This window comes from Urocampus carinirostris, chromosome 16, assembly GCF_059441175.1.
Source record: "Urocampus carinirostris isolate Australia breed hairy pipefish chromosome 16, RoL_Ucar_1.0, whole genome shotgun sequence".
Taxonomy (NCBI): domain Eukaryota; kingdom Metazoa; phylum Chordata; class Actinopteri; order Syngnathiformes; family Syngnathidae; genus Urocampus; species Urocampus carinirostris.
Genome location: NC_142364.1, coordinates 18,696,476 through 18,723,377, shown reverse-complemented (window position 1 = coordinate 18,723,377; position 26,902 = coordinate 18,696,476). Strand labels below are relative to the sequence as shown.

General features: G+C 38.6%; 1 protein-coding gene across 2 annotated transcripts in view; it reads left to right on the top strand.

Annotated features, from left to right (window-relative positions):
* Nucleotides 1-685: 685 nt before the first annotated feature.
* rai14 (retinoic acid induced 14) overlaps nt 686-26,902 on the top strand; it is a 57,438-nt gene continuing 31,221 nt past the window's right edge. For both annotated transcript variants that reach the window (XM_088320353.1, XM_088320352.1), the window contains exons 1-3: nt 686-954; nt 3,405-3,481; nt 25,218-25,348. In XM_088320353.1, coding sequence (XP_088176479.1) covers nt 3,446-3,481; nt 25,218-25,348 — 167 coding nt within the window. In that variant the 5' untranslated portion in view covers nt 686-954; nt 3,405-3,445. The remainder of the gene's footprint in view (nt 955-3,404; nt 3,482-25,217; nt 25,349-26,902) is intronic.

Below are 26,902 nucleotides of genomic sequence, written 5' to 3'. Positions count from 1 at the left end.
ACAGAAACAAAATGAAAATAAATCCAAACAGCTTGCCAACATCATTTTTGCCGTTCCATGTATTCAGTTACTCCCCAAGCCTGCACAAAATTTAGTAATTGTATTCATATTTAGTTTCTTTTGTCTTTTATTAGCATATTTGGTATTGGAGTAATCCAAAAGTAATTGAAAGTAATCCAGTTAAAGTAACCCTACCCAACCCTGTCAGTTGGTCATTGTTAACTCATACTCGATAGAGAAAATATTTAAACATAAACTTTTTAGGGACACCTCTAATGTCACGCAAGTACGTTTATATGATAGGTTGTGTATCTTTTTGCTTATTATTTAAAAACATATGGTTGTTGTCTTGATGAATAAAGTTTTATTTAACTCTTTGAGGCCCTGAGTAAGACAACATTTCAGTCAGCAACTGTTTTCCTAAAATCTTCTATTTTTTTGTCTAAAATTGTAATATAAAAGCTCTATTTAAATAAAAATCACACTTGCAAAATAATCTGTATTTACGTGCAGTTTGTTGTTGAGCTTCTCCCGGTTCTCAAGCGCTCCCAAATCCCCCCACGAATGAGGCACAATGGAGGAGACCCCACCGCCCCCTCAAAGTCGGTCACGAGAGCCCGCTGTGACGTCACACTCCGGAGACGGCCAACAGCCTCGCGTGTGGATGGCGGGAAGGGGCGGGGGTCGTTCAGCAGCAACGGCCCCAACTTTCAATTCGCTGCCGGGGCCGAACCGGGCCAGTGTGTCACTCACTCGGTACGCCCGCCTGCCAGCACTCCATTCTTCTCCAGCTTTCTTCCTTGCATCCTCCCACTCCACTCCACTCCACTCCACTCGAGCGGCAGAACAACGAGGCGCTGTTCGCTAGCTAATACCCCCCACAACCACCTTTTTGGGGGCTCCCATTAGAAGAAACTCACAACACCAATTCCTCTACTCCGTAAGCAAAAGAGGGTAAGTTGAAAACATTTTTAATTAAATGGACGCAATTTCCTCGCAACAACTCTCGCGTTTTGCATGGCAACCACTCTATTCCAACGTTAGCTGGCACAATGCAAAAGGTTGCTAACTTCATACCTGTCAACCTCAGCTATTTGCTCTCCTCATTAATGATCGCAATTCCTCTTATGATGCAAATAATCCTTACAAATGCAACACTTACAGCTGTGTCGAATAAAAACATGAATAATTTGTGCAAACAAGCTTATTTACCATGTAAACAATACAAACAATTCGTTCAGCATCGTTCTTAGTTCTTTCCCCACTTGCAGTAAATTACGTGTTGCTCATTATACATGTGTGTGTATATATTTGTAAAAAAATATACGGCGTGCACAATACCAAATGATCAAAAAACGTTTAAAATACGTTCATGTCATCCCCACAAATGTTTGCATGGTGGAAAAATGCTGCGAAGGATCCCTACCCAATATTAAATCAATCGTTTTTACGGACAGGCTGTATTAAACATGATCAATTAACACAAATGTCAAGAAAAGTCAACCAGAAAAGCGAAATCGTATATTTTGAGTAGGTTTCAGTCAACGTATCTGTAATATTAATATATAAAGACGTATAACCCCTTTTTGGAACTGATAGCAGATCAGCTATTGTCAGAAAGACATTTTCAATTTTAATATTTAGTTTTTTTTTTTTTTAATTGGGACTGGAGCAAACTATTACTGAAGCAATTCTGTATTTCCTTGATGAATCAGCACTGACGTGAGGTGAGGTATGAGTCTGGTAAAGCGCAATCATATTTACAAATATATAAAACCTCCCCTTATTCAGCATTTGATTGCCAGAGAGAGAAAGCGATACGTAACCCTTAGCATAGAGATAACGTTTTATTTTTTCAACTTATTGTTTGGGGCTGCAACAAACAATATTGCCTTCATTCTGTATTTTATTAAGATGAATCGGCAGTGGGGTGGGTGTGGTGAGGATCTTGTCTTGTGAGGCAGTCAGATTTACTAATAAACCTACATCATATTCATCATTTTGATTAGCAAAGCAAGAATGCATTATATAAAATGTTTTATTATCCATATTCATTATGTCGATGCACACCTTCTGAATAAAAGCATCAATAGATAGGAAATCCTCCATCAAGAAAAAAAGTACATGCAAGAAAAAAATACTGGATGGCTTCATTTGCTGTTAGCTTGCTAATACTTTCTCTAACTCTATTGTTTATGGCTGAGTTGCGTTCCAAATCAGAATCTCCCCTTATCGCCCTCTGCCATGAGGCAAAAGAGTTGCGTGCGTCACTCTGCATCTCCAGAGACTCGGCAAAGTAATGCGTTAAACACTGATTGTATGAATAATATTTATAATATAATGTAATCATTCAGCAATTTTGATCAAGAAAATCGAAAAATTGTGAAGCATAATAAGAGCTTCATCACAGAATAAATATAACCTTTCAAAAAATAATATATAATTTATATTTCCTTGATAATAGGTCAGCATGTGTCTTATTGACCCCCCCTGCAAGTCAGGTAAAGGAAAACAAAATATGCCTGAAATTGATTCCCGGTATGCTAAAAATGAACATGTTTTCAAATTTATCATTGTAAAAAAACAATTATAAATGAGTACTATATTGGTCCATATTGTGTTTTTAAAAATATACAAGAACATCTATAATTTTCCAAAGCAATCCCTTAAACCTCCCAAATTGATTACTTTTTCTACTATTAATTGACAGTTTCACACTGCAAAATGGTCCCAACATTGTTAAAATAACACATACAAATTTGTGGTGACCAATATTATAATTATTTTGCAGAAGGGGGAAAAGCTGAAGATTTTGATAATTTCTAGTCCAACAGCTGTATGTCTGTCCGTCCGTCCGTCGTCCACACAGTTTGCAAATAATGTGATAATCAACCAATAATTGATTCAAACAATTCGAAATCCAAGAAAGAAATTAAAGCTAATGCAAAGCTCAAGAAAAATGGAAAATCTGACTCTTCCGACAATATACCATGGATTGGTCGGGTCCAACACCAGTATGTCTGCTGAGCTTTCAACAAATTTCTAAGTAATAACCAGACAAAAATGTAAGAATGTAAACTATTAGATTAAGAACAAGGTAATTTCAGCCAAAATAAATAAACTTATGAAATATTAAGGAAAAACTTGGCTTGCTTGGGTAAGTAAGGCAGAACCGCGGTTGCCAGACGTCCTTGAGGTGATCCAGAGGGAATCATAAAAAGCTGGAAAGCATTTACAGGGAGGTCGAAATTAGAATAGCATGTGCTCAGTAGACCTCTGAGCTGCCTGTTGCTGCATGGGGAATACGTGAAAAGTCTTGATTGACTGCTGTCAATCAAATGACACTATAGTTTACAAAAACAACACATCTAAAAGTCTTATTTCCCCCCCTCTCTCTCCTCCAGCTGTGAGTGAGCGAGCAACTACATGGACTGCTAGAACGAACATGAAGAGTCTTAAAGCCAAGTTCAGGAAAACTGATGTAAGTACTACACCAGATGCTTCTGACTTGGTAATAAGCGAGTGGTGCATGTACGAGCGAGCCTAGGGAAGCTGTCGCCTATTGCTCAAAGGACCAAAATCCTCGCCAGGAAAACATAAACTAATTTTGAACCATAATACTATATTATCTGGACTATAAAACGCACCGAAAAATACCAAATGCCGTATAAACCGGAAAATATGGTGGATAAAACTGGAAATGCATAGTTACAATGAAATTATACTACATACTGCAACTGTTTTGACTTTAAAGGACATATAGAGAGTTCTTCGGGTTCCTTCTTGTGGTTAACATGATTGTTGTTTGTTACTAAAAGAAAACGAGAAGCACAGAACATACAATGGCACATCAGACACCAACATTCAAACGCTCGTGGTATACCTGTCAACCTCAGCCAATTGCTCCCCTTATTAATGACCGCAAATCCCCCTTGTTAAGCGATAATAAACTTTATAAACACAATGTGGCACCTATGTAAAATACTGCAACAATATTGGCAATCTACCATGACGTTGTCGTCTGCTACCTGTGACTGAGATGATTCGAATTGGGGTCAAACTGGGCAAGACGAGGTCGGCCTACTCAAAATCTTTGTGTTTTCTGAATTCTAGTTCAAAAATTGTTATACGGTGTACACAAAATTAAAGGATCAAAAAGCAAATAAAATACAGAGAAAAAGTAGTTTGCGAATTCTCTTTTAATGTTGCCTTTGACAATAGTTGTAAATATGAAACATATTGTGATTACTTGAGTAAAAATTTTTGTTTTCGGTTTTTCATATAATTATCTGTTCTCGTTTAAAATGTTGTTAAATGATATCACATACGCCATACGTTAACTGTTCTGCCTTTTAGAAACATATAGTGTGACCCTCTTGTGTTTAACAAGTTAATTGTTCTTAAAATTAATTTAAGTGGTGAAACCCGATTTCATAATGTGCTTCATTTAAAAAAATATTTTGATCTACATCTTTTTTTTTTTAGTTTTTATGCAACGCTAGCTTTTACTGTAGTTTTAACTTCATGCGCCTTATAGTCCAGTACGCCTTCTCAAATATACCACAAAAGACTATTTTGGGGGGCGTGCGCCTTATAATCCGGTGCACCTTACCGTGTAGAAAGTACGGTATACGTATGATCTGCTTATTTCCGCCCCCTTCTCACCCTGCGTGCTTTGGTAAACAGAAAACACATGGGTAAAGCTCCGCGTAACACGAAATGCTTTGACAACACCGAGAAGCAGCGATTGATGGCACTTGAGGTGGGAGGGGGGAACCGCAGTGTGGGAGCCCCGGCTTCGGGCCAGAGAAAGTTCACACTGCTGTTGATGAATCCATCTTTTGGGGAGAACGATTCAATCTCACGCTCTCAGGAAGTGAGGCGTCTCTGCTGCGTCTGATTCAAGCGTTGTATTGATGGCAACAGTGCAAAAGAGCAGACGGATAAAGTCTGGGGGGTTCTTGGTTTACTTGTACTGGAACAGGAAGCAGAACCGCCTGCCAGAACGTCTGCCAGTATTGGATTGCCATATTTGTATTATACCCTCCTGTCAACCTTAAGACATGATATAGCAGTTCTTCTAAGAGAGGCCCAGTGCACATTTTTTAAGCCAGACATGTCCTATGTCCGTCCCGTTGGCCAGTTACGGCCCGTGATCAGATTTTCTGTGGCATCTGTCATAAAAAGAATAATATTTGGCCTGCCAGTAATGTTGAATGCAGTATAAAATATATTTGTACCACAAAATAAATAAATTCACCATATCACCGGATGAATGCAGTAGCTCTTTCACCACCTTGCCCTTGGCATTCTGTGTGAGATTTAGCCCAGCCCATTTCCGACATAGCGACTGTAAATAAAAAAAAAGGAAAGCTGACCGTGAGGTCTGCCGCTTACAAGACAAGTGGAAATTGGAGTCTTTTTTTTTTTTTCCCCACTGAAATCCGAAAAAAAACCCACCATCTGCCTAATTTGCCTTGAGATTTTGGCTGTTTCTAAAGAATATAATATCAAGAGGTACTGCCAGACAAAACGTGCTTCCTACAAAGAGCTAACTAGAAACGAATGCTGTGAAAAGGTAAAGCAACTGGAAGTCGTTTTAACGGCACAGAAGCGCTTTTTCACAAGATCTTGCAGGTCAAATGATAATGCCACGGAGTTGCAACGCTGATTGCCAAGCAATGCAAACCTCTCACAGAAAGCCAGGCTCATCCATTTTCAGTTTACCAAATCTGGCCCACTTTCTGAAAGGTTTGGACACCCCTGCTTTAAGTATTTATATTTATTGACAATTTAGTTAAATGTACGTTTACTGATCTATTATTCACCTGGTCATTAGGGCTCCAATTCCAGTGCCCATCCTTCTCCAGGCAATTATTTTGGATTGGGGTTTGTTCTTCTACCCTAAAAATATAGTACTGGTTTTCGTGGCTACCAGTAGCAGAAGAAGCATCCTGATCTGACTCAGATACACCATCTTCCTAATCTGGTCGCAATTTTTTCAGTGTAAAGCATCAATCCGGCAGCACAGCGGGGCGGTGGTTAGCGCGTTAGCAGCACAGTTCTGTGGTCATGGGTTCAAATACAGCTACCAACCTTCCAGTGCGGAGTTTACATGTTCTCCCCGTGCTTGCATGGGTTTCCTCCGGGCACTCTGGTTTCCTTCCACTTTCCAAAAACATGCTTGTCAGGTTAATTGGCCGGTCCAAATTGTCCCTAGGTGTGAATGAGCGAGCGAATTGTCTGTCCCTGTGTGCCCTGCGATTGGCTGGCAACCAGTTCAGGGTGTCCCCTGCCCACTGCCCGGAGATGGCTGGGATGGGCTCCAGCACCCCCGCGACCCTACTGAGGATAAGCGGTGCAGATAATGGATGGATGGGATGGATGGATGGAAAGGATCAATCCGCTCCTTAGAGCTGCGCCGGACATTGACGTCGCAGCCCACTTTGCCACTCAAAGACTTCTGGTACATGTGTGACAATACTGATATCACTACATATATCACTGGGGGAAAACATAACATCCTTGACATATTTAAGGGGGATTTAAAAACACTACTATTCCCTCAACCCAGTACATTTTTAAAGGGAAAACCATTTTGTACATACATAAGCTGCACCTGACTATAAGCCGCATGTGCCCACATGGAAACATGATATATTTACAAAGAAAGACTGCACACAGAAAGAATTTTAATAATATACGATTGTTGTAAGGGCATTTTTTATAATGGAAGATTCCCTATTTATTGATGCTTTTATTTTAAAGGAGCCATATATAACGTATAAATGCTGAGCATCTGCAGATGCGGAGTGAGGCAATTCTCTTGCTTCTGGACTTTTTTTCATAATGGAGGTTTACCCATCTGTTGTTGCTTTTATGCAAAAGGAGCAGCAAATAGTTTTCATTGATAAGTCAGAAGATAAGAAAATAACACTTTTTTTCTCAATGCTACAGTTTACATATTGTTCTGCCCATCAAAAGATTGAAGAAGATGTAGGTTCATTTATTTGTAAACCTGACTGTGCCTCACCAGATAAAAACCTCACTGCGCGTCACTGGAATCATCCCTTTTTAAAAAACTCTTTAATAAACCATTGAGGGACAATTAAAAAAAACAAAAACAAAAACAAATTCGAGATATAGATTTTTTTTAGTAAAAGTGACAATAAACAGAATAACTCTTTTTACTGAGGACTATTGTACACTGCTGGTCCGTTTTTGAGAAATATTTGGGTCAAATTCCGCAGGCTTCATTTTAGGGGCTTCACTGTACAATCGACTCATTCTGAAGCAACACTTTATGAGCACTCGCATGCTTTTTTTTCTTTTGCACCGTGTGGTATTTCATCTTATTGAGTCCAAGGCACATGATATAATGAAGGCAGAAGACTCAACTTTATTTACAAGGGAGATTCCCAATTCTTGAATTCAACAAATATTTAGAAACGTTTTTACTTTCAAATTGCATAAGTAACATAAAGGGCACAGCTGAATCGTGTGTTGTTGAAGTGAAACATAAACCAACTGGCAACATGAGGGCACATAGCTGTAGATATAAAAACACACCCTTATCAAAAGCACAGTTTTCAAGATGAAGAAATCCATTATCCTTATATTATAAGTGATCTTTTCTTTGTTTCTGTAGGGATCTTTTTATGATATGGCATGAAATAATTGTGACCATATGGTTGTAAATCTGCTTTACTGTGTTTTACTAAAGGAACATTTTAAAAGTTTTTCTTTTTTTGACTGGTAAAGGTCAGAGGTAAAAAAAGAAACTATATCTCTCATCATTGCTGGGAAAAAAAAGCGGATGAATTGATGTATCTTCACATCATAATCCAACATCGGTTTGCATGGCCAGTAAAAATTCCACATAATTTTACAATATTAAGTAGGGAACATGGCAGAATATGTATTGACTTTTTTTAAAATCAAAATTTATGATTTGATTTGTTAAAATCCTTTCATTTTTTTTGGTAGACTTATTTGCACATCCGGTCATTTTCCTTTCTTGTTTTAATTAAAAAGAAAACATTTTACATTCGAAATAAAATGTATCTACTCTTTAAACATGGTTTTAATTAAATAGTGCAAATTCATTTTTTATTAAATGTTTTACTGTTAAGCAATAAAACAAAAAAAATAGCATTAGCAATTATCTGCCATGTCTACAATGATGGCCCTACTATGTAACAATTTGGAATTAATTTAATAGTGATATCTAAAAAAAAAATAACTTACATATTAGAAAATGTATCTACTTTCTGGACAGGGTTTAATTTTAAGTAGTCAAAATTGATTTTTATCAAACGTTACACAATTTATCATTAGGCACTGGTCTAAATATCCTAAATATCTAATCCTTATCGCAAGTGTTCTGTCTGATGTTATTCACTTTGTCCGGTGGTATTCTGTTGTTGTGGTTGCTGTTGTATGTACCGTACTTTGAATAACTGACATTTGATTTTGAACGTCTAAGAGCAGGGGTCTCCATTTTTTTCAGAAAGTGGGTCTGATTTGGTAAGCTGAAAATGTGTGGGCCGACCATTCAGCCTAGCATTCTTTGAAAAGTCTTTAATAAATTCCCCCTTTGAGAAAGGTTTCTCACAGAGAGCCAAGGAAAAGGTGGCCATGGGCTACTAACATCAGGTAAAATGTGTTTTTTTTCCCAAAATCGATTCTATACTGCTGTCAACATTACTGGCGGGCTACATATTATTGTTTTATAATGGAGCCCGTGAGCCAGTCATAATGTCATAACTGGCCCCCGGGCCGGACTTTTGGGATGTCTGTCTTTTAGACACTAGCATTAGCTGAATTGATGGTAGCGGCTTAAGCGTCGCCAGCAACTAAAGCGATGCTAATTGCTAATACCGCTAGCTACCAAATGCAGGCCAGAGACTGTTTCAACAGAATAAGTCTCCAGAGATCTTGTATAAGTCCTTCACGGGCATTAAGAAGCCGTGAATACATAAATAAAACTTTATAGATGCGCTTCGTAAAGTTTGCAAAGCCAAATATCAATCCCTGCCGTTTGCCTGGGCTCTCAGACTGCTGAAAGTAAATGATTGCTAATTCACTCGTCTATGTGGGGAAGAACAACCACGTCCATTGTGCGGCAAAAAATGTCGAGTTTGGCGTAGAACTGTGAGAAATGTCCAACCGTCTCACCTTTTTGACACACGAATGGTAACCTCATCCCTGAGCAGAAAAAAAATCGTGTCAGGGATGTGAATGTTGCTTGGAAACATGAGCGTTGGCTCTTCACTCCCACATTCTATTGAGCACTTTGATTGGCCTACTTTTGTTCCCTGTCACTGTCCGTTGCTTCGCAATCTATTCAAAGAGACAACAACAATGCAGACTTTTCCCCAACTGTCAGCTTGCTTTGAACAATCGGTTGATCAAAATAAATGCTGGTCGTTTTCTAAAGAAGAATGTTACATTGTTTGAACCCCAAAGCCAAAAAGTCATTCCATTGCTTCTCATCGTAACCATGAGGCGACCACAATAGAATTTAAGCAATCCTTTGGTTCTACTCTGGGTTTTGTCATTTACCCAAAGAATGTTTTCCTTCAGATTACATTTTTTTGTGTCATCAAACTAAATTTTTGTTTTTAGTTTGGATAAAATGTTTGATTTCTACAACAAGCTTTGTTTTTTTTTTAACATTTGCTTAGTTTATATTCTTATAATATTAGCAATCACTAGAAAGAGGCATTGAAATTATGGCAACTAAAGTTAAAAAGTGGATTGCCATTAAACTGTTTGGCTGCTTTATAGTCAGCTACATCACTAAAGCAGGTTTTTTTTGGCCCCTGAGATGAAGCGTTGTGAATTTGTTTTTGCTGTACATTACCTCTTCTTGCACTTTAGTTGCTGATGGTAGTGTGGTAGTTTGAATGCTTGATATTAAAACATTCAATAAAAATAAATTCGGATTATTTTTAGCAAATTATAGAACATTGCTATTATTTCTTTCTTTGAATTAATTCTATCCCTCTTTTGCTAAAAAATCTAATATAGGCTACTGGTGGTACCTGAATAAAACTGACTTCATACATTAAATGTTTTGTAAAGTGGATTTATTTGATTACCTTGTGGCTTTTTCAAATAATGTATTTTTGTGTCAATCAGTATTAGCCCCACTCATATAAAAAAAAAAAACTAGTTATAACATACCAATAACATACAGTAAAAACAATGTTGTAGTTGTATAAGTTAATTTAGAAATGGATATCAAATCGGTAGCCCTTCGCACTAATCAGTAACAAAGAAGTAGCTGTCGGGTTTACGGAATCACATGATGAACTTGTGCCAGTAAACTGCAGTTTCTTTTGCAACACAAGCTCAAATTAAATTCAATGGTAGACACTTCACAACACTCATCTGGGAGACCTGTCTTGCTTGATGAGTCCTGCTGTTTTGGTTAGCAAAATGGTTCGAATAGGCTCTGAGGTTAATGGTGGAGTTCTTGAACAGTGATCATTATGGTTATTGCCTTGCTCAGGTAATATTACAACTATTAAACTGTAATTAAGACCATGTAGATACCTCCCACACCTCACATGATTTTGTCTATTTTCTTCCCTCTTTTCTTACAAAAAACCCAAATTTCAAAGACTGTGTTTGCGCTCTCATTTGCTTTCTTTCCCTCACTGATATGAAAAAAACTGCACTGCTTCCACTTCGCACATGCTGATGAAATTATTTGGTCCCATTGATTTCATTCCCCGTGTGCCGCTTAGTTAATCTAATCTTCCCAGGGCCTTCAGAATCAATTGTGCTGTCTGACGAAAGTTAAACTATGCAAAGAGTTTGGAGGGGTTTTCTTTTTCACCATCCTCTGATTGGTTATTTAAAGCAAACCTCGTTCAACGAGGAACAAGATTCTGCAGTGACATGTTGACAATATTTAATAATCAGCAAACCAACCGTTAAAAAAAGCAACCATACTGCTAGTGAATGTTCCAGCAGATTTGCCGCATTCTATTTTCAGCTCCTACATTCAATTTAAATATGTTATCAGACTTCGGTACTGCAAACCTAGCCACTAATTTTCCGCCCATACTTAAAAATAGTGCAACAATTGTATTGCTTTATAACACTGAGTTACGCAAGATCAACGTGAGTCAGAGCCTCCTGCAGCTGAATGTGTGTATGCGTGTTAGGGCAACCAGACGTGTAATCTTGGTTTATGGGAAGAGGATTTGGCAAACAGACTCAATGGGACATGATGAACCATTTGACCCATAACACAGCAGAAATCATAAGGAATAATTTTCTGTTTCCTGCTTGGATGCCTTTTGGGGGTCAGATTCACAGACACATTCCTTGGATGCGATTAGGTCAAACACAATAATAATTCTTTTTTGATTTTGCTGTAGCAATCTTCTTGCATAAAAACCTTTAAGGAGACAAGACACCATTCTAATAGTATAACACACATAACGCTCAATAGGTTAACACGAAGGGGAAACAACTTTGGTCCTAAATTCATAAAGTTATACACTGTTTATATAGGTTGCAAGATAGCTGGGAACATAAGAACAAAAAACTTTCTTAACTAGCAATTATGATCAACTGTCCTGTTATTTATTTACTGTTTTTTTTCTTTCCTTATTCTCCCATTCCGTTGGTTCCATTCTTTTTCTTGCATTTATTTTCTTTCTTTACTTTGTTTTCTTTGCTTTCTTTCCTTTCTATGTATGAATGGCTGTCACTTAGACCTCAGTTGCATGAAAAGGTCCAGAGGTAAAACAATATTATAAGCAAAAGAACACTTAAAGTCAAGTCATGTTTATTTGTATAGCCCTTAATCACAAAGTCTCTAAAGTCTTTAAAGGGGCAAAACAAAGCCTGCAATTGGCTGAAAAAGATGAATGTGAATCGCATGTTGGGTAGAACTACGGCATAGAGGAAACATGTTTTACCATTCTGTATTTAAATAAATATTTTACTCTCCTGGATTTACTACACTCACGGATATAAGAGGACCATGGTTGCACATTATTATTGAACGCAACGACTTCGGTGAGCTACTCCGGCTATATATTTTCCCAGTATCTTGTTTCAGAGTGATATCAATGTTTCTGTGATGGGTCTTTTTTTAAATTAAACTCAATTCCAAGTGTTTATTGTCATATGCACAGTAAAGTTGCGAGCGAAAAAGGAAATAGAAACTAAGGAATGGTTGGCATTTCTTGAACCCCAAGACTTTAACCTTCCGAATGATATTTGGAACGATGCATTTGAGTGACATCGTACGGACACCGCATCCGCACGTGTCTACGACACGTATTTGCTTCTTTGCAAGCTTTCGGAATGTTAAGGGGGTAATAAGTTGGACTGAACTATCTGACTGTTTTGTCCACATTCCCATTGTAGCGCCCTATAACCCGGTGCGCCCTATAGTGCGGAAAATACAGTAATAAAAAGAAAAATAATAAGCAAATTGATCAGATATGGCGGCTGTGTCATTTTAAGTACAGTATATTTTTAAAAATTAATTTACAAATAATCCTCTAAAAACAAGAACATATTATTTAAAACAAACACAAATGGCAAGTGGAGCAGAACATTTTGGGCATGAAAAAAAACTTTTATTACATTTCCTGATAGACTTTAGGCAACGCAGTTGCTTTTCTACACACATTTGAGTTTTGGTAAGTGGTTTGAATGTCCTCTTTTGCTAAATTAGTGATGTTAAATAATAACACCATCACGGTGAGGTTTTTATTTTATAACATTGAAACTATAAGAGCCAAGATCAACCAATTTTCTCCTTTAATGTTGATTGCCTGATGGCAATGTTTTTGGGTAATACATATTCGAATTGCAGATTATTTAGATAACAAAAAATAACCTCAACAGACAGAAAAATCTTCTTACCAGATCATAAAAATTACCAGGAGATTATTAACATTGAGTGTTACATTTTGTTAATAAAAATATGTTTAATTTACTGGGCATTTTAATTGGTTTTGAATGTTAGATGTGAGTTGATTCATTTTCTGACTTAGTACTATTTAGATGAGCTTTGGGCACACATACTTACATTAATATATGCAGCCTTTTGTTGCATTGTGTTTTCACGCTTTTTGTTGTCAATGGTCCTCTCGCACTGGCCTTCATTTATTGTCATGATCTCCCGCAGCTGCCAGACTAGGTAGGATTAAGCACCTACCTCTTCAACCAGTAATATCCACGTACAGTACATTGTATTACTCTTCCCAGTATACTGTACGTGCAGACACAACACACAGTTGCTATGTAATTGATGCACGGATTACATCTCATCTCACTCTACACGCATCTGTTCCATGGCATCAATTAATCCGGGGTAGAGGGAGGCGTATAGCGTCTGACGCCCGACCAAACAATAACATTTTTCGTGTCTAATTTAGGTTGTGTAAATATCCCGGGAATGGCAAACTCCTTATCAAGCATGATGGAATGTCTGCCCCGTTAAATAAAGCGGCGCTGCCTGGACTTGGGGTCGGTCACATGCTGATCATCTGAAAACATTTCTGCAGAATACTTTGTGTGCCCTGGGCACAGGGGCATTGTATTACTCTGTAGATGCAGTTTAGCACTTTGACGGGAAACATAGACCCACTTAAATTTGGGGCTTGACATTGTGGTGACCGAATGTTTCGCCGATCGATGATTTCTTACGTAGCTGAAGTGCCTCTGTGGTAGTGATTGTTTGATTTGGCCCAGACTGTCTCAATGTGGCCAGTCTGAGTTTATCCTGGCGGGGTGCAGAAAAAGCGTATTAATACTGAGAGTGACAGTAAAGCCTTAGGGAGAAACCCTTGTTAATACGGGGGAGGAAGGGCGGGTGTCTGTGTTGACAAATCTAAGCCAGGGAGACAGGAAACAAAAGTCCACAGAGTTGTCCTGATTCGAACAAACTAGTCTGATAAACTGAGTTAAGGGTAATGCAATAAAAGCCAGTGATAGCTTCACTTTAATGTTTTTTTCACTTGTTTGGTTTCTCTGTGCCTGCCATTTCCCCCCCCCCCCCCCCTTTTTTTTTTTTAAATCACTTGATAATAATGCAAGGTCTGGTTGTCGCAAGTTTTTACTGTTGTTGAGCAGTTTAATGGCATCGCATGCAGTGAGCATGACTCAAGAGTCTGATTCCGTTGTGAGATGAAGTCATATTGGGAGACATACCATTCCTTTTATTACTAAATTGCCAGGAACTGATGAAGGGAAGTTAAAAGTCAGTTTATGGACAGATGAGAGAAGCAAAGTGATAGCAAATGGAAAATATCCCATAAATTAAGTACACCAGGGGCCATTCATGTATCTAAAAATGGAAACAAAGCGCAATTAATGGTCCAGTTCCCCGAAACACAGTCCTTGCGCAATCTTGCCAGCGCTAGTTCCTGGATTGACCTGTTAGAGGTATTTTCATGTGGCAACAAGACTCCCAGTAAAAACAAAGAATTAGGTCTCTGAATTTGTGGTAACATAGCGGAACAAACTCACCACTAGAAATTGCTGTATCCTAAAAGAGAACCGAACAAGTGCACTTGAAAAAGTTGTGCTATTGATGCTCTGAAGGGTTCCACTAAGAAACATTTGCAAGCCTACTTCTGAATTTTCTTTCATGAGAAAAGAGGCATTTTGGTGAGCACGGGGCATGAACCCCATGTGAGCAACAACATAAGACCGGATAAGCTGGACACTAGCTGGAGATAGTTAGTCGGGTGGGACAATGTGCTGTGGTCATGATTCGATTGTATCGCAGTACTAAGGTAATTGCGATTCTCCAAGTCTTGTGATTCTATATAATTAATGATTGCGATTTAATTATCTTTCCTAAAAACAAGCAACCTAAATCATACACTTCTAGGATGATAAACCATGAATGATGTTCAAACAATCCACATCAGTTTGTGTCAGTAGGTCCAGAAGCTGACATTCATTTCAACTGAGACAATGACAACATAACAATGAGAACATACACTGCGCAACAGGTTTACAGCTACAATATGGTCCTTTATTAGTCCTATTTACAGTTAACACTGTAAGATGATGAAATACAATTTAAAAAAAAAAAAAAGTTCGGTTTACTTTTCCGCATTATTACTTACCGGTCATGTACAGATTCCGGGGAGAAACGTTGATTTTAAAATTGCGATTTACGCATGAATCAAATTTTTATCACACCCCTAATAGTTTGAACAGGAGTACATATTTTGGCAGCTAGTGGGAGAAGCTATAAAAAGAATGGTAATAACTTGTGAAAGCAAACCAGAAATTTACTTACCTGACTAGCTATAAATGGTGAGTGACACCAAAAGACTGCAAAGAGTGAATCGGTAGCTACTAACAATAACAACAGCGGCAAACCATGTGCAGGGGATACAAGTGAAGTAAAGGGCTTGTAAATGCTTTAAAGCTGTACCTTTAATTTATTCCTGATTGTTTACAGATCCATTGAATGTGACAGGCCAAATTCTTACAAGTTTTTGAAAAATCTATCTGTGTTGAAGTTATTCTGATCCCTACAACCACATGATAACCAAGATTTTTCATGGGTTGGTAGTGGAATCGAGGTCCAATTCACTTGCGGCTGGATTTTTTTTTGTCTATTTCCTTGAATCAAAGGAACTGCCTGGCGACATGTTTTCATTTTGACCATTTTGTTTGGATTGGCCTGTATGGTTTAACTAAAACAATATATCAGGCTGGGATGTGACTGAAGGAAAAATAGTTCGTCTAAGTTCACCTGAAAAAAAGAGAATTTTCCTTCACGAGTGACTTTTGGCTGGGGAACGCTTTGATTTGTGGCTTTTCTTGTTTTTGCTTCCCAAGTTACCATACTGTGTGTTTAGTTGTATGTGATGATTTAATTTCTAAAAATGACAGATTTACAGCTACGCTGTATCAAGTAGCCAAATGAAGCCTGTTTCCTGTCTATGCCGGAGCTCTTGGATGCCGTGTGTTGATTAATGTAAATTAAGTGTCAAAAAAGCTCCAGGTCACTGTTGGTTTGATAAGCAGACCTTCTTGATGATGCTGTTATTTATTTTTTAAAGTTCAGCGCTGTTTTATTTATAGGGCAGTAATGGCTATTAGTAGTTAAAGGAAGTGTTGCCTGACAGCTATTTTTAACCTCTGGTCGTCTTGACTTGTAGCAACAATGCCGGAGATGCGTTGTAATCTCTGTTTTTAACACCAACTTCCTTTTGCTAAAATGGAATGGTTTGTTTCCCGCTCATAACCTTCGTGAGACTTTTACGAGTGGCACCAAAGGATTGATCATTTGTTCATCTGGGATACACCAAGCAGTATGATGCTTGATAATACAGAATGCTCTATGTTAATGTGGAGTTCAGATTTGATGTTGAAAAATAAGTTGAAGTAAATTCTTTTGTTGCTGCTCGAACAAAAAAAAGATTCTATTGTTTACAGACATTTGAGAAGGTCTGCTTTGTTGCAGATAAGGCGTTTGCCGTTACTGACAATCAAAGACCAGGGAAATTCTAAGTTAGTGTCTGGCTTTCCTTGGCCATTTATTTTCCTTTGATTCTTCCGTGCATACGCACGTCCTGTCATCCCCTTCCTGACATCTTTCAACCAACGCATGCTGTTTCAAAAACTACATTATTCCCATTGGATTTTATCTTGAGTGTTGCAGTTTTAAGACTATTGTGGTCATTTTTAGACCTGTTAAGAGAAAAAAAAGGAATTTTCTCTCCGTTTTTTTTTTGCTAAGCCTTTAAGTCTGAACTAAATGCACCACTTATTTTAGAATTGTTCACAGACAAAAATATTTTGCTCTACATCTATGTTCCCTGTCAAATAATTTCTTATCCTCAGTTGTCCTGCAGCTTGTATTTCAATCCCCCCAAAAATGTTGTTTTGTGTAGCCATTTAAGAAATCTACTTGTGAAAAAAACTCAGTAAAATCTCAAGTCGATAACTTGTCCAATTAAGCACATTTTATCCTTGCATCAACAAAAAAGCTTAAACTTTGAAAGGAAATGTCAGGTCTTTGGAAAGTCAATGTTTTTTCATCCAGTTCCATCTGATCTTAGTGACCGTCATGTTGATAAAAATAATCCAAAATAAAAATAAACATGTACCCTAGGAAGTACAGGTTCAAGATTAGTGTTTGTTTTTCCTTAACAGAACAGGGGAAGTTCAAAGAAGCACAGCAATCACTCATGTTTGAGTAAAAACCAGCATGTAAACAAACATCCTTGGGTGCTTAACCGGTGTGTATTTTTTCTGGAATTTAACACAAACCTGTGGTTTGAACATTAAGTGCAAGGAAATATGCTGAGTGCTAACTGAAAAGGAAGAGGGAATATTATTTATTTATACATCTCTTCGACTCTGGGTTGATCCCCCTTGAACATTCTTTTTCCAGTTTGCCCCTTCCTCCCCTGTTCCCTATCTCTTTAACTCTCTTGTCCCTGCTGGCAACCTCTGGCCTGGATAAACAGGAAACTCTCAGTGTTATCAGCAAACACTATGTCTTAATGAGTGTCTGGCTAAAAACAGCCAAGGGAAGAATGGACACGTATCCACACCCTGTTGCATTGACTAAGTCAATTGACAGAGAATGCGTTTGGAAAAAGCACTTTCCAACCCAACTGAAAGTTGGAAAGGAACTGAGGGTTATTCCATTTCCCAGTACACACAAAGGAACAATGATGTTGCCGGTTTACAGTATCATGGCGGGATTAGTGGTCCTTGACGCATTGCTGGGGCAAAGCAAAGCAGCATGCAACTGTGCCATGCTCAGTCACATTCTTTCTGGATCCCAAGAGGCAAACGGAGGGTCAGTAAATACCAATCTTGACAGTTCTCAACACATTAACTTGTAGGGACAATTTATTTTCAGTGCTGGTCGAGTTCTGAACTACACTATGGGTGGGTGAAAGCGCTTTCAGACTGATAAAAGTGTAGAAAAAAATATGAAACATGAAGTTTAGTCCATTTCCCATTTTAACCTATTTAATGGTGCTTTTTTGACATTAAGGACAGGAAAGGACGTCGTTTGTTTGTTTTCCCCTATTTTTTCAAGTCCCTAAGCCAGGGGTCGGAACCAATGGCACTTGAGTATATATGGCCCTGAGATTAAATACAACCAGGGCAAATTATCTCTATCTTCCCAAGTCTGATGATCTCTAAGTCAAGTTTGTTACGTGCATTGCCTTACCAACACTGATATTTTAACCCTGTACAGCCCAGATTTAAAAGAAAATCACTTGCAAAACATTCTTTGGACTTCTTCTTGTGGGAGACCTATGATGCAGAAATGAAAGAGTTTTAAAATAAATTGGGTTTTAGTACGCTTTTTTTTTTTTTTTTTAAATTGTCTTTTGGCTTTCTTAGGCTTTTAGGTGAGTAGGATTTCTGTATCTGTACTCACTCTCCATTGTAGAGAACGACTAAGTTCTTATTTGCAGGGTTGATTGCCTACTTGGCCCGATAAACATTATAATGTATAATATCAATAGTAGCCACACATCATGTCGTCATTTTTTGGGGGAGTGTGGCAGAAGATATAAAAGTACCAGCGGTGGCATTTTATGTCATACTTGTACTTTGCTACAAAGGAGTCCAACAAATCCACACCACTCATGTATTTTTTATAGAGACCCACAATGTAAGGTCTGTCAACTTCAGTGTAGGTTTTGTTGGCTTTGTCCCAGTGCTGAATCTTATGCACGGGTTCTGGTCCTACAAAGGATGATAAAAGTATGACTGCCCTGTTGTCATACCATTTGACAGCAGTGATGGTGTGCTCGCCTTCCACTCTTAAATCCAAACTTCCTGTCCTCTCATTCTTCAAGCTTTTCTAATCTTCAAGGTTACAGTTAGGCAGGCACACCTTGCCTGCCTGTTCCCAGATAGTGAATTCCTTGATTACGTAGCTTCGCTACCAATGGGTTTCAAAGCCAATACTTAACAGTTTCAACTTTTAACGGCTCCACCTATAAAATAGCCCACTCGGTCTGCATGGGATTACTTTGCTAACTTTGATTGGGGTCTGAGTCATGCTCTGTGCGAGCACATGACTATTTCATTAGCCCGCCCATTATGTCACTACCCGGGCCCAAAAGTGGAGCAGCGCATTCCGCCCCACTTCAAGCCGTCCGTGACAATGTTGTCCGATGCTATCGGTGTCATGGCGCTTTATAGTGACAGCCTTTCACTTTTGTTTAAGTGGAGCGACCACCAAGACGAGAGGATCATTGTTTTCCCAAATCTCCCAATCCTCTGTTGCTGCTTGCCATGCAAACCAATGCAAAGACAGATACGCCCTGTTGCCCTATGTGAAAATGATGTCGACTTCTGTTAATCTGTTAATCAGCAACAAATGTGTGATCTTTAACACCATCTTGCACACTTGCTGAACTTTGACATCAAGTTTAAATACCGCACATATTTTAATACCAAAGGAACAAAAGGCATTTAACTTTTTCAATGCCTGACGTTTCTTTCAAATAGGAATTGCTGGTGGCAGCCAATTTTTGCCATTTTTACTCAATTTTGAAGGCATACAGAGATCTTTCTCTGTAGTTGTATAAGGATAGGACATTTCAAGTCAAGTCACATTTATTTATATAGCCTTTAATCACAAACATGTTTCAAAGGACTGCACAAGATTACAGTTACACAATTGCACAATTACCTGATCTTAAACCAGCATGCGGGCAAGGAACAACTCAAAACCTCAGTGTGAGGAAAAAAGAGAAACCTTGAGAAAGGACCTCACATGTGGTAATCCCCCTTCCAGGATTGACCAGGGTGAATCACAATTAGCATTACTGTACACAGAATAGTAAACACTAGGTAAGATGTTGAAGATGTCCGGAAAGTGCAGGACAGCGACGATGCCGCGGACTCATCTCAAATCGTCCTTCTCCCTCGTATCAGCCAGGCAGGCAATCGGAAAAAGACAGGACAATACAGAATATGAGGTGGGCATCAATCATAAGCTTTGGAATAGAAGTGTGTCTTAAGCCTCGATTTCAAAACTTCCGTTGAGGTTGCAGATCTTATCTCAGGAGGCAGGGCATTCCATAACACCGGGGCCCGGATGGAGAACGCTCTCGAGCCTGCAGACTTCTTGGCTCCCGGAGTCACAAGTAGACGGCATTTTCCGAGCGCATACTCCGTGCAGGAACATAAGGGGAAATCAAATCAGAGAGATAAGAGGGTGCAAGCCCATGCAAACATTTATATGCTAATAAGAGAACCTTAAAGTCACATCTTAAGTGGACTGGGAGCCAGTGCAAGTTGGCCAATACAGGAGTAATATGCTCAAACTTTTTGGTCTTAGTCAAAAGTCTAGCTGCCGCGTTCTGAACCAGCTGCAAACTTTTAATGCTAGACACCAGATACCAGAAAGCAATACATTACAATAATCAAGCCGAGAAGTAATAAACGCATGAATTAAAACCTCTGCATCTGATTGGGATAGCAACCTTTAATGCTAGACATCAGGAGACCAGAAAGCAATACATTACAGTAATCAAGCCGAGAAGTAATAAACGCATGAATTAAAACCTCAGCATCGAACGAATCTTCGCAATATTACGTAGGTGGTAGAAAGCTATTCTAGTAATATTTTTCACGTGTGACTGAAACGACAGATTAGGATCAAATATAATTTTTCAAAAGAAAGCTTGAACCCTCATCTTTCATTTGAAAAATAATGTATTTTTCCACCTTATACCATTACTGGGTAAACACTAATTGGACATTGATAAGTTTCTTGAATATACTCATTCCCAAGAAAACTCCTGCCATCTAATGTTACATACTGAAATCCTTCCCAGAGTCTTGATACCTACTGATGAGCAAAGCCAAACCTTTTATAATGATATTTTAAAATATCATGTACGTTAAGGAATAGCATGAGTTAAATATGGTACATATTTTAATACCAAAGGAACAAACAATTTGAATATATGTTTGCTTGCAAATTGGAGCTTTTCAGAAACAGACAAAAGTAACTAAAGCCACCCCTTCTGCAGTACAGGTTTTGCCCATCTTTAACAAATTGGTTTTATAAGAGCCACCATAGTAATACACTTTGCAGTGTAAATATTTCTATTTAATCAGGAAGCATATGGTAGGCTTTAGACTTTGGACATGTTTAGAAGTTCACATGAGGTGAAGTCTTTTAAAGAGATGTACTGGCAGTTGCGTTGCAATAAAGTTTGACAATGTGGAATCAGCAGTACAATTGTGAAGAAATTAAATGATATTCTTATGAGCGGATGACTATTGTCCTTTTAAATGCTCTATTTTAGTAGTTCTCATTCTTTATTGAGCCTAAGAACACTTTTATACTTGAATGAGTCTCAGGGCATACTGCCTGTAGCAGGGGTTGCCAACCTTTTGCAAACTGAGAGCTACTTTTTGTTACTGATTACCATAAAGGGCTACCGGTCTGATTTGATTTTCGTCAATTAACGTGGTTACTATGTTATTACCAGGTTGTCTTTATTAGGAGTTAAAAAAGGCTCAGTCAACCACTAAACCTCTTGTCAGTTTGAAATCAGTTTCCTAGAAAATCACAAGGACCCATTATTCTTTTTTAGAGCCAGTTGGCAGGTTACGCAGGTGGTCTAAGGGGGCTATCTAGTGCCCACAGGCACCACGTTGAAGTCCCCTGACCTTTAGAAAATGTTTTAAAAAAAAAAATCATTTTTATATGTTTTATTATCTTCATATTTTGTTGTAAAATTGTTACTTTAAATCAAAATTTAATTTAAATGTAGTAATATGTTTAGAAATGCATGATTTCATTAATTTTTTAAAAATTAAATTAATTGATTAATTTAAAACATAGAAATTTACCTGAAGAACCTGCTGAGCAGTTTCCCAACCAATAATAAGCAACATTTCCTCCAGATGCCACTAATGTAGTTATTTTTAAGTATTATTTGTCCGATTTTCTAAGACTATTAAACAAAGTTACACAGCACACTAGTTGAGAATCATTATTTAACTCATCCACTGCCCATTAAGTAAATAAGTAATTGGCATAAAGCCGTCAAACTCGTAAATTTCAATAATGAACCGTGATTACACTTTGTAAAAAGGATTAAATGAGTTTTCAAGGAATCCAACCAAAAAAAAAGATGTCTTTGACTTGTAAGCTTGCAGCACAACACAGTATTTGCATTCTTGGAACACCTGGTGGCCATATATCTCAACATGACCCTTGCCTGTGTTCTTAATATACAGTCTGTTATTTTCACACTGCCATTCAAATAACTCATCTCATGTTTCCTTGGAAATAGTCTCTCACCTCGTTGGTGCTTTCAAGTTTGTGTCTTGGCAACAACCAAAGATAAAGGTTCGACTTACCCCGAATGTAAGCGAGAACGAGTTCCGACTCAGCATTTCTTCCAGTTTTTTTCTCGATTCATTACACGGACTCACGTCAACTCTGCGGTCCGCTCTGCGCCGCCTAGTTGTCATCCTTTCGGTTATGATGACAGTCGCGGGCCTTCCTGCCAATTTTCCACCCGCTGTGTAAAATGTATCTTACTGATTACGCTTGGGGTTTTGCCACACTGTCTATTTTAACTGCCTCTCTATATTGGCATAGTTTTTGCTGGCATGCACAGGGACCACTTTGTGCAGCACAATTTATGGAGTCGTAGAGTTCACCAAAGTTAGAGGTAAGATCAGCCTAAAAAATTCAGCCTGACCCGGCCCGCGGGTATATCAGCCTGAACCCGACCGATTAACTTGATTTGAGGGACAGAGCCTAAAGTAAACATGGGGCTTTACTTTGGTGTGCGCTTCGGCAGAAGTACGCACCTTTGGGTTTACCTCAGGTTCGGTCCCAACTCGAATATGATTTCCAAAGCGCAGTACCAAAGCCCAGTACCGCGGCGGAATGAAACTGAACGAAATGGCTTCAGCTCAGGAGGTAGAGCGCTCGTCTTGGGATCAAGAGGTCGCAGGTTCGATTCCCGGCTCCTCCCTGTTATATGTCGACGTGTCCTTGGGCAAGACACTGAATCCCTAATGCCCCCGATAGCAGGTAGTTGCCTTGCATGGCTGACGCTGCTATCAGTTAGTGAAAAGTGTGAAGCACATTGTAGAGCGCTTTGGGAGGTTTTCATTGACTTGAAAAGCGCTATATAAATGCAAAAAATGCAAATGCAGACCATTTACCGAAAAGTAAATCATGAAAGCACCAATGAGGTGAGAGACAGTGTGGCTTCTCTCTGTTATATGTCGAAGTGTCCTTGGGCAAGACACTGAATCCCTAATGCCCCGATAGCAGGTAGTTGCCTTGCATGGCTGACGCTGCTATCGGTTAGTTAGTGAAAAGGGAAAAGTGTGAAGCACATTGTAAAGCGCTTTGGGAGGTTTTCATTGACTTGAAAAGCGCTATATAAATGCAAAAAATGCAAATGCAGACCATTTACCGAAAAAGTAAATCATGTTCTGCAGACTACAAGCTGCAAATAGTGAAATAAAACTAGAAATAGATATTTTTCTAAAACTTGAAGGCTATTGGCGAGAAGTGGAAATAACGTCTAACATAAGGGATGTAGAGGTGGAAAGAGGAAGCGGCACATCTCCTACTATGACACCGAAGATGAAAATTTCTTTGGATTTTGTGATTTGGAGTTGAACAGAGTTTGGTAAACATGTTCTTCGTGGTATAGTTATCTGAATAGTATAACTTTGGCGGAACTGCTGTGCAGAAGTGTGTTACTCAAGTTAAAGTACTATTAGTTCCGAAAATATTAATCAAATGCAGGTAAAAAGCAGTCATCTAAATTATTAACCGAGTAAAAGTAAGTATATGCGGGTTATATCCTCCGGAGGAGAAAAAAAAACAGCAAGAGAGATCCTGGGTTGGCCCGACTTAATGATTGACAATTTTAAGTCAAAACCCGGCCCAAATTTTAGGTTGAGTTCGGGCCCTGGCCTAAGATTTTACCTCCTGGAAGGGGGATTACCACTTGTAAGGCCCCTTCTCAATATTTCTTTTTTCCTCATGCTGAGGTTTTGAGTTTGTCCTTGCCCGCATGTTGGTTTAAGATCAGGGGATGGTGTAATTGTAATTCTGTGCAGTCCTTTGAGACATATTGTGATTAGAGCTATACAAATAAATGTGACTTGACTTGACTTGACCTCTAACCACAATACTATAGATCAGTAGATTAAAGGATCAGCTATAAACGTGTACATAATGTCTTGTGTCTATCAGAGTTGCCACAAAATCAAACGGTATCCAATCATTTCAGAATTTTGCGGTTGTTTGGCAATATTCAGTATGCAATCGTCCAAATGGAACTTGCTCAAGAGAACAAATATTTTCTGTGTGCTTGAGCTACTGTAAGCCAAGGAAACATTCTCTTTCTGAGAGAAACATGACTCGCATTAGGTATTGGCGCAAGGTTGACATTTTTGTTAGTTTGTGTGTTCACAGCCGACCATATTGGGATTCTGCGAGTAGTGAAAATGATACGGCTCAACTGGAGATCGAACACAATGTTCTGTTAGTTGACATAAATTCCTTCAAACACGCATTGCCACTCGCACTAGGCATGAGGTAGATGTTTGGTGGTGGTAAAGGGGAGGGGGGTCGTGGATGTGCACCAAAGGTAAGAACTTAAGTCCGACATTAATTTCGTCCCAACTTGGTTAATAAATGTCAATCATTACGTTCGGGTCAGGCCGGGCTTTTCTCGCTGACGTTTCAAAAATGAATATATGTGCAAGAAAGATTCTGATTGAATCAGTATCTTCTCACAACTCACTGGGATGTTGCTACGCTAACATCCGGGTGGCTGAGGTGTTTTGAAGCCGTGAGTAGTTTTGGCCACGAGAGAACTTGATCCGCAAAAAAAAGCCGCCTCATCACAACACAATTTCAAAGAACTCTTTCCTGTCTCTCTTATCCAGTATTCAAATTTATGTTTTTTTTGTACCAATAGGAGGCAATACATATTACATACTGTCCCTTTAAGATCTAAAAATCCTATGTCTTAAAAAATGCACACGCAAGATTAAAAATCAGAGATATACTAGTGGCTCCAAATTTTTTTCTTGGTACTAGAAGGAATTTGGAAATTGGCTATAATTCCTTTAAATGAGTTTGAATTTGGCCATGAAATTTAAAGGTGCAGTAGCTTTGTGAATATAATTTTACGACTTACTGTTGGCTAAGGCTGTTTCATTTTGTGTCCCCTAAGGTCAACGAGTGGAATAAAAATGACGAGCGACTTCTTGCTGCAGTGGAGCATGGCGAGGCGGAGAAGGTGGGCTCGCTCGTCGCCAAGAAAGGTGCCAGTCCTGTCAAGCTGGACAGCGAGGGAAAATCAGCGTACGTCAAAAGATCAGAGAACTACCCTATTTATTCTTGTTGAACGCGCATTTTATTCTAACTTAAAAAAAATAGCTCAAAGTTTGGGTGCATGTTACACATGAAGTTTTACAGTAATTCTGCAATGATTGATCAGTGGAAAAATATCGCAAACCTTTACATGCAACAGGATTCAAACCCAGGTCACGGGGGAGAGAGTACCGAATCCTAGCACCTAGACCACCAGGAAATACGGAAAAGCAGTAGATTTAATCTTGTTACCACACTATTTTTATTCACAGTACCTGAGGTGAATTTTAAAGAATGGAGGATAGAGATGACCCTTGAAAGATTTAGATAAACTCAAAAAAAGCACAAGAAAACAACTCTTTAGTGTGTCTGACAATTCCTCAGACTTTGAAGGACATAAAATAAATACTTTGTAAATTTTATGTTCATAGTTTACATTGTCAATAAATGTTTTTAATCATGGCTCTAAGAAAAAAAAGTTAAACACAATTTTATACAGACCTTTATTTAAACATTAGTGAAATTGTTTTTTCTGATGTTTGTTTTGTTATTGTTACGTTCCCCCTTTTCTTTGTTTGTTTGTTGTGTGTTAAAAAAAAAGGAAAAAGCACAAACAAATTAAAATTCCCTCTCTCCCCCAAAAAACTCAATAATAATAAAAAAATATATAATAATGACAAATAAATAATGCCCCCGATAGCAGGTAGTTGCCTTGCATGGCTGACGCTGCTATCAGTTAGTGAAAAGTGTGAAGCACATTGTAGAGCGCTTGGCTGACGCTGCTATCGATAATTGCTACGTGCAATATAAAACAACTATTATTATTATTTAATATTTAGTTGAAATAGAATACAGTAGGCCTAAACTAAAACAGAAATTTCTTATAAGGAGCCGGCAATAAGACAAGACACTGTTTATTTATTTATTTATCCATCCATCCATTATCTTCACGGCTTATCCTCAGTAGGGTTGCGGGGGTGCTGGAGCCCATCCCAGCTATCTTTAACAGTGGGCAGGGGACACCCAGAACCGGATGCCAGCCAGCCATTTTATTTATTTATGATTATTTTTCTTGATCCTGCTACATTTCAGGCATTCTGTTATGCATTGGTCCAGACTGTTTCTTGTTTGTTCCCCTTAGTCACGATGGTCGTAGGGCCATCATTTCCTGTGGTGTATCTTGGGCATATTACCCTGCCCTAGTATGTATTCATAGAGTGTTGAGAGAGTTTAAAGACTCTATGGTAGTATTTGACCTCTTTAGCTTTCCCCTCGTAACACAACACTCGCTTGACATGTGTTGCGCAGCCAAGAACATCACAATGCAGTCCGCCACCTGAGCATGCTGGCCTAACAAACGCACCACGCATTTAGTTGGCATCCTTGAAGTTTGGCCACACATAAAAACGCACACACTCGCAACCTTTGTTCGTCATAGAAAATGCAGCGGCCTCGTCTTTGCCAGACAACAGCACAAAGGGCGAGTCCCTGGCATCTCCATAGTGATAAACCGCTGATCTAAAGGCATGTGGGCATGTGTGTGTG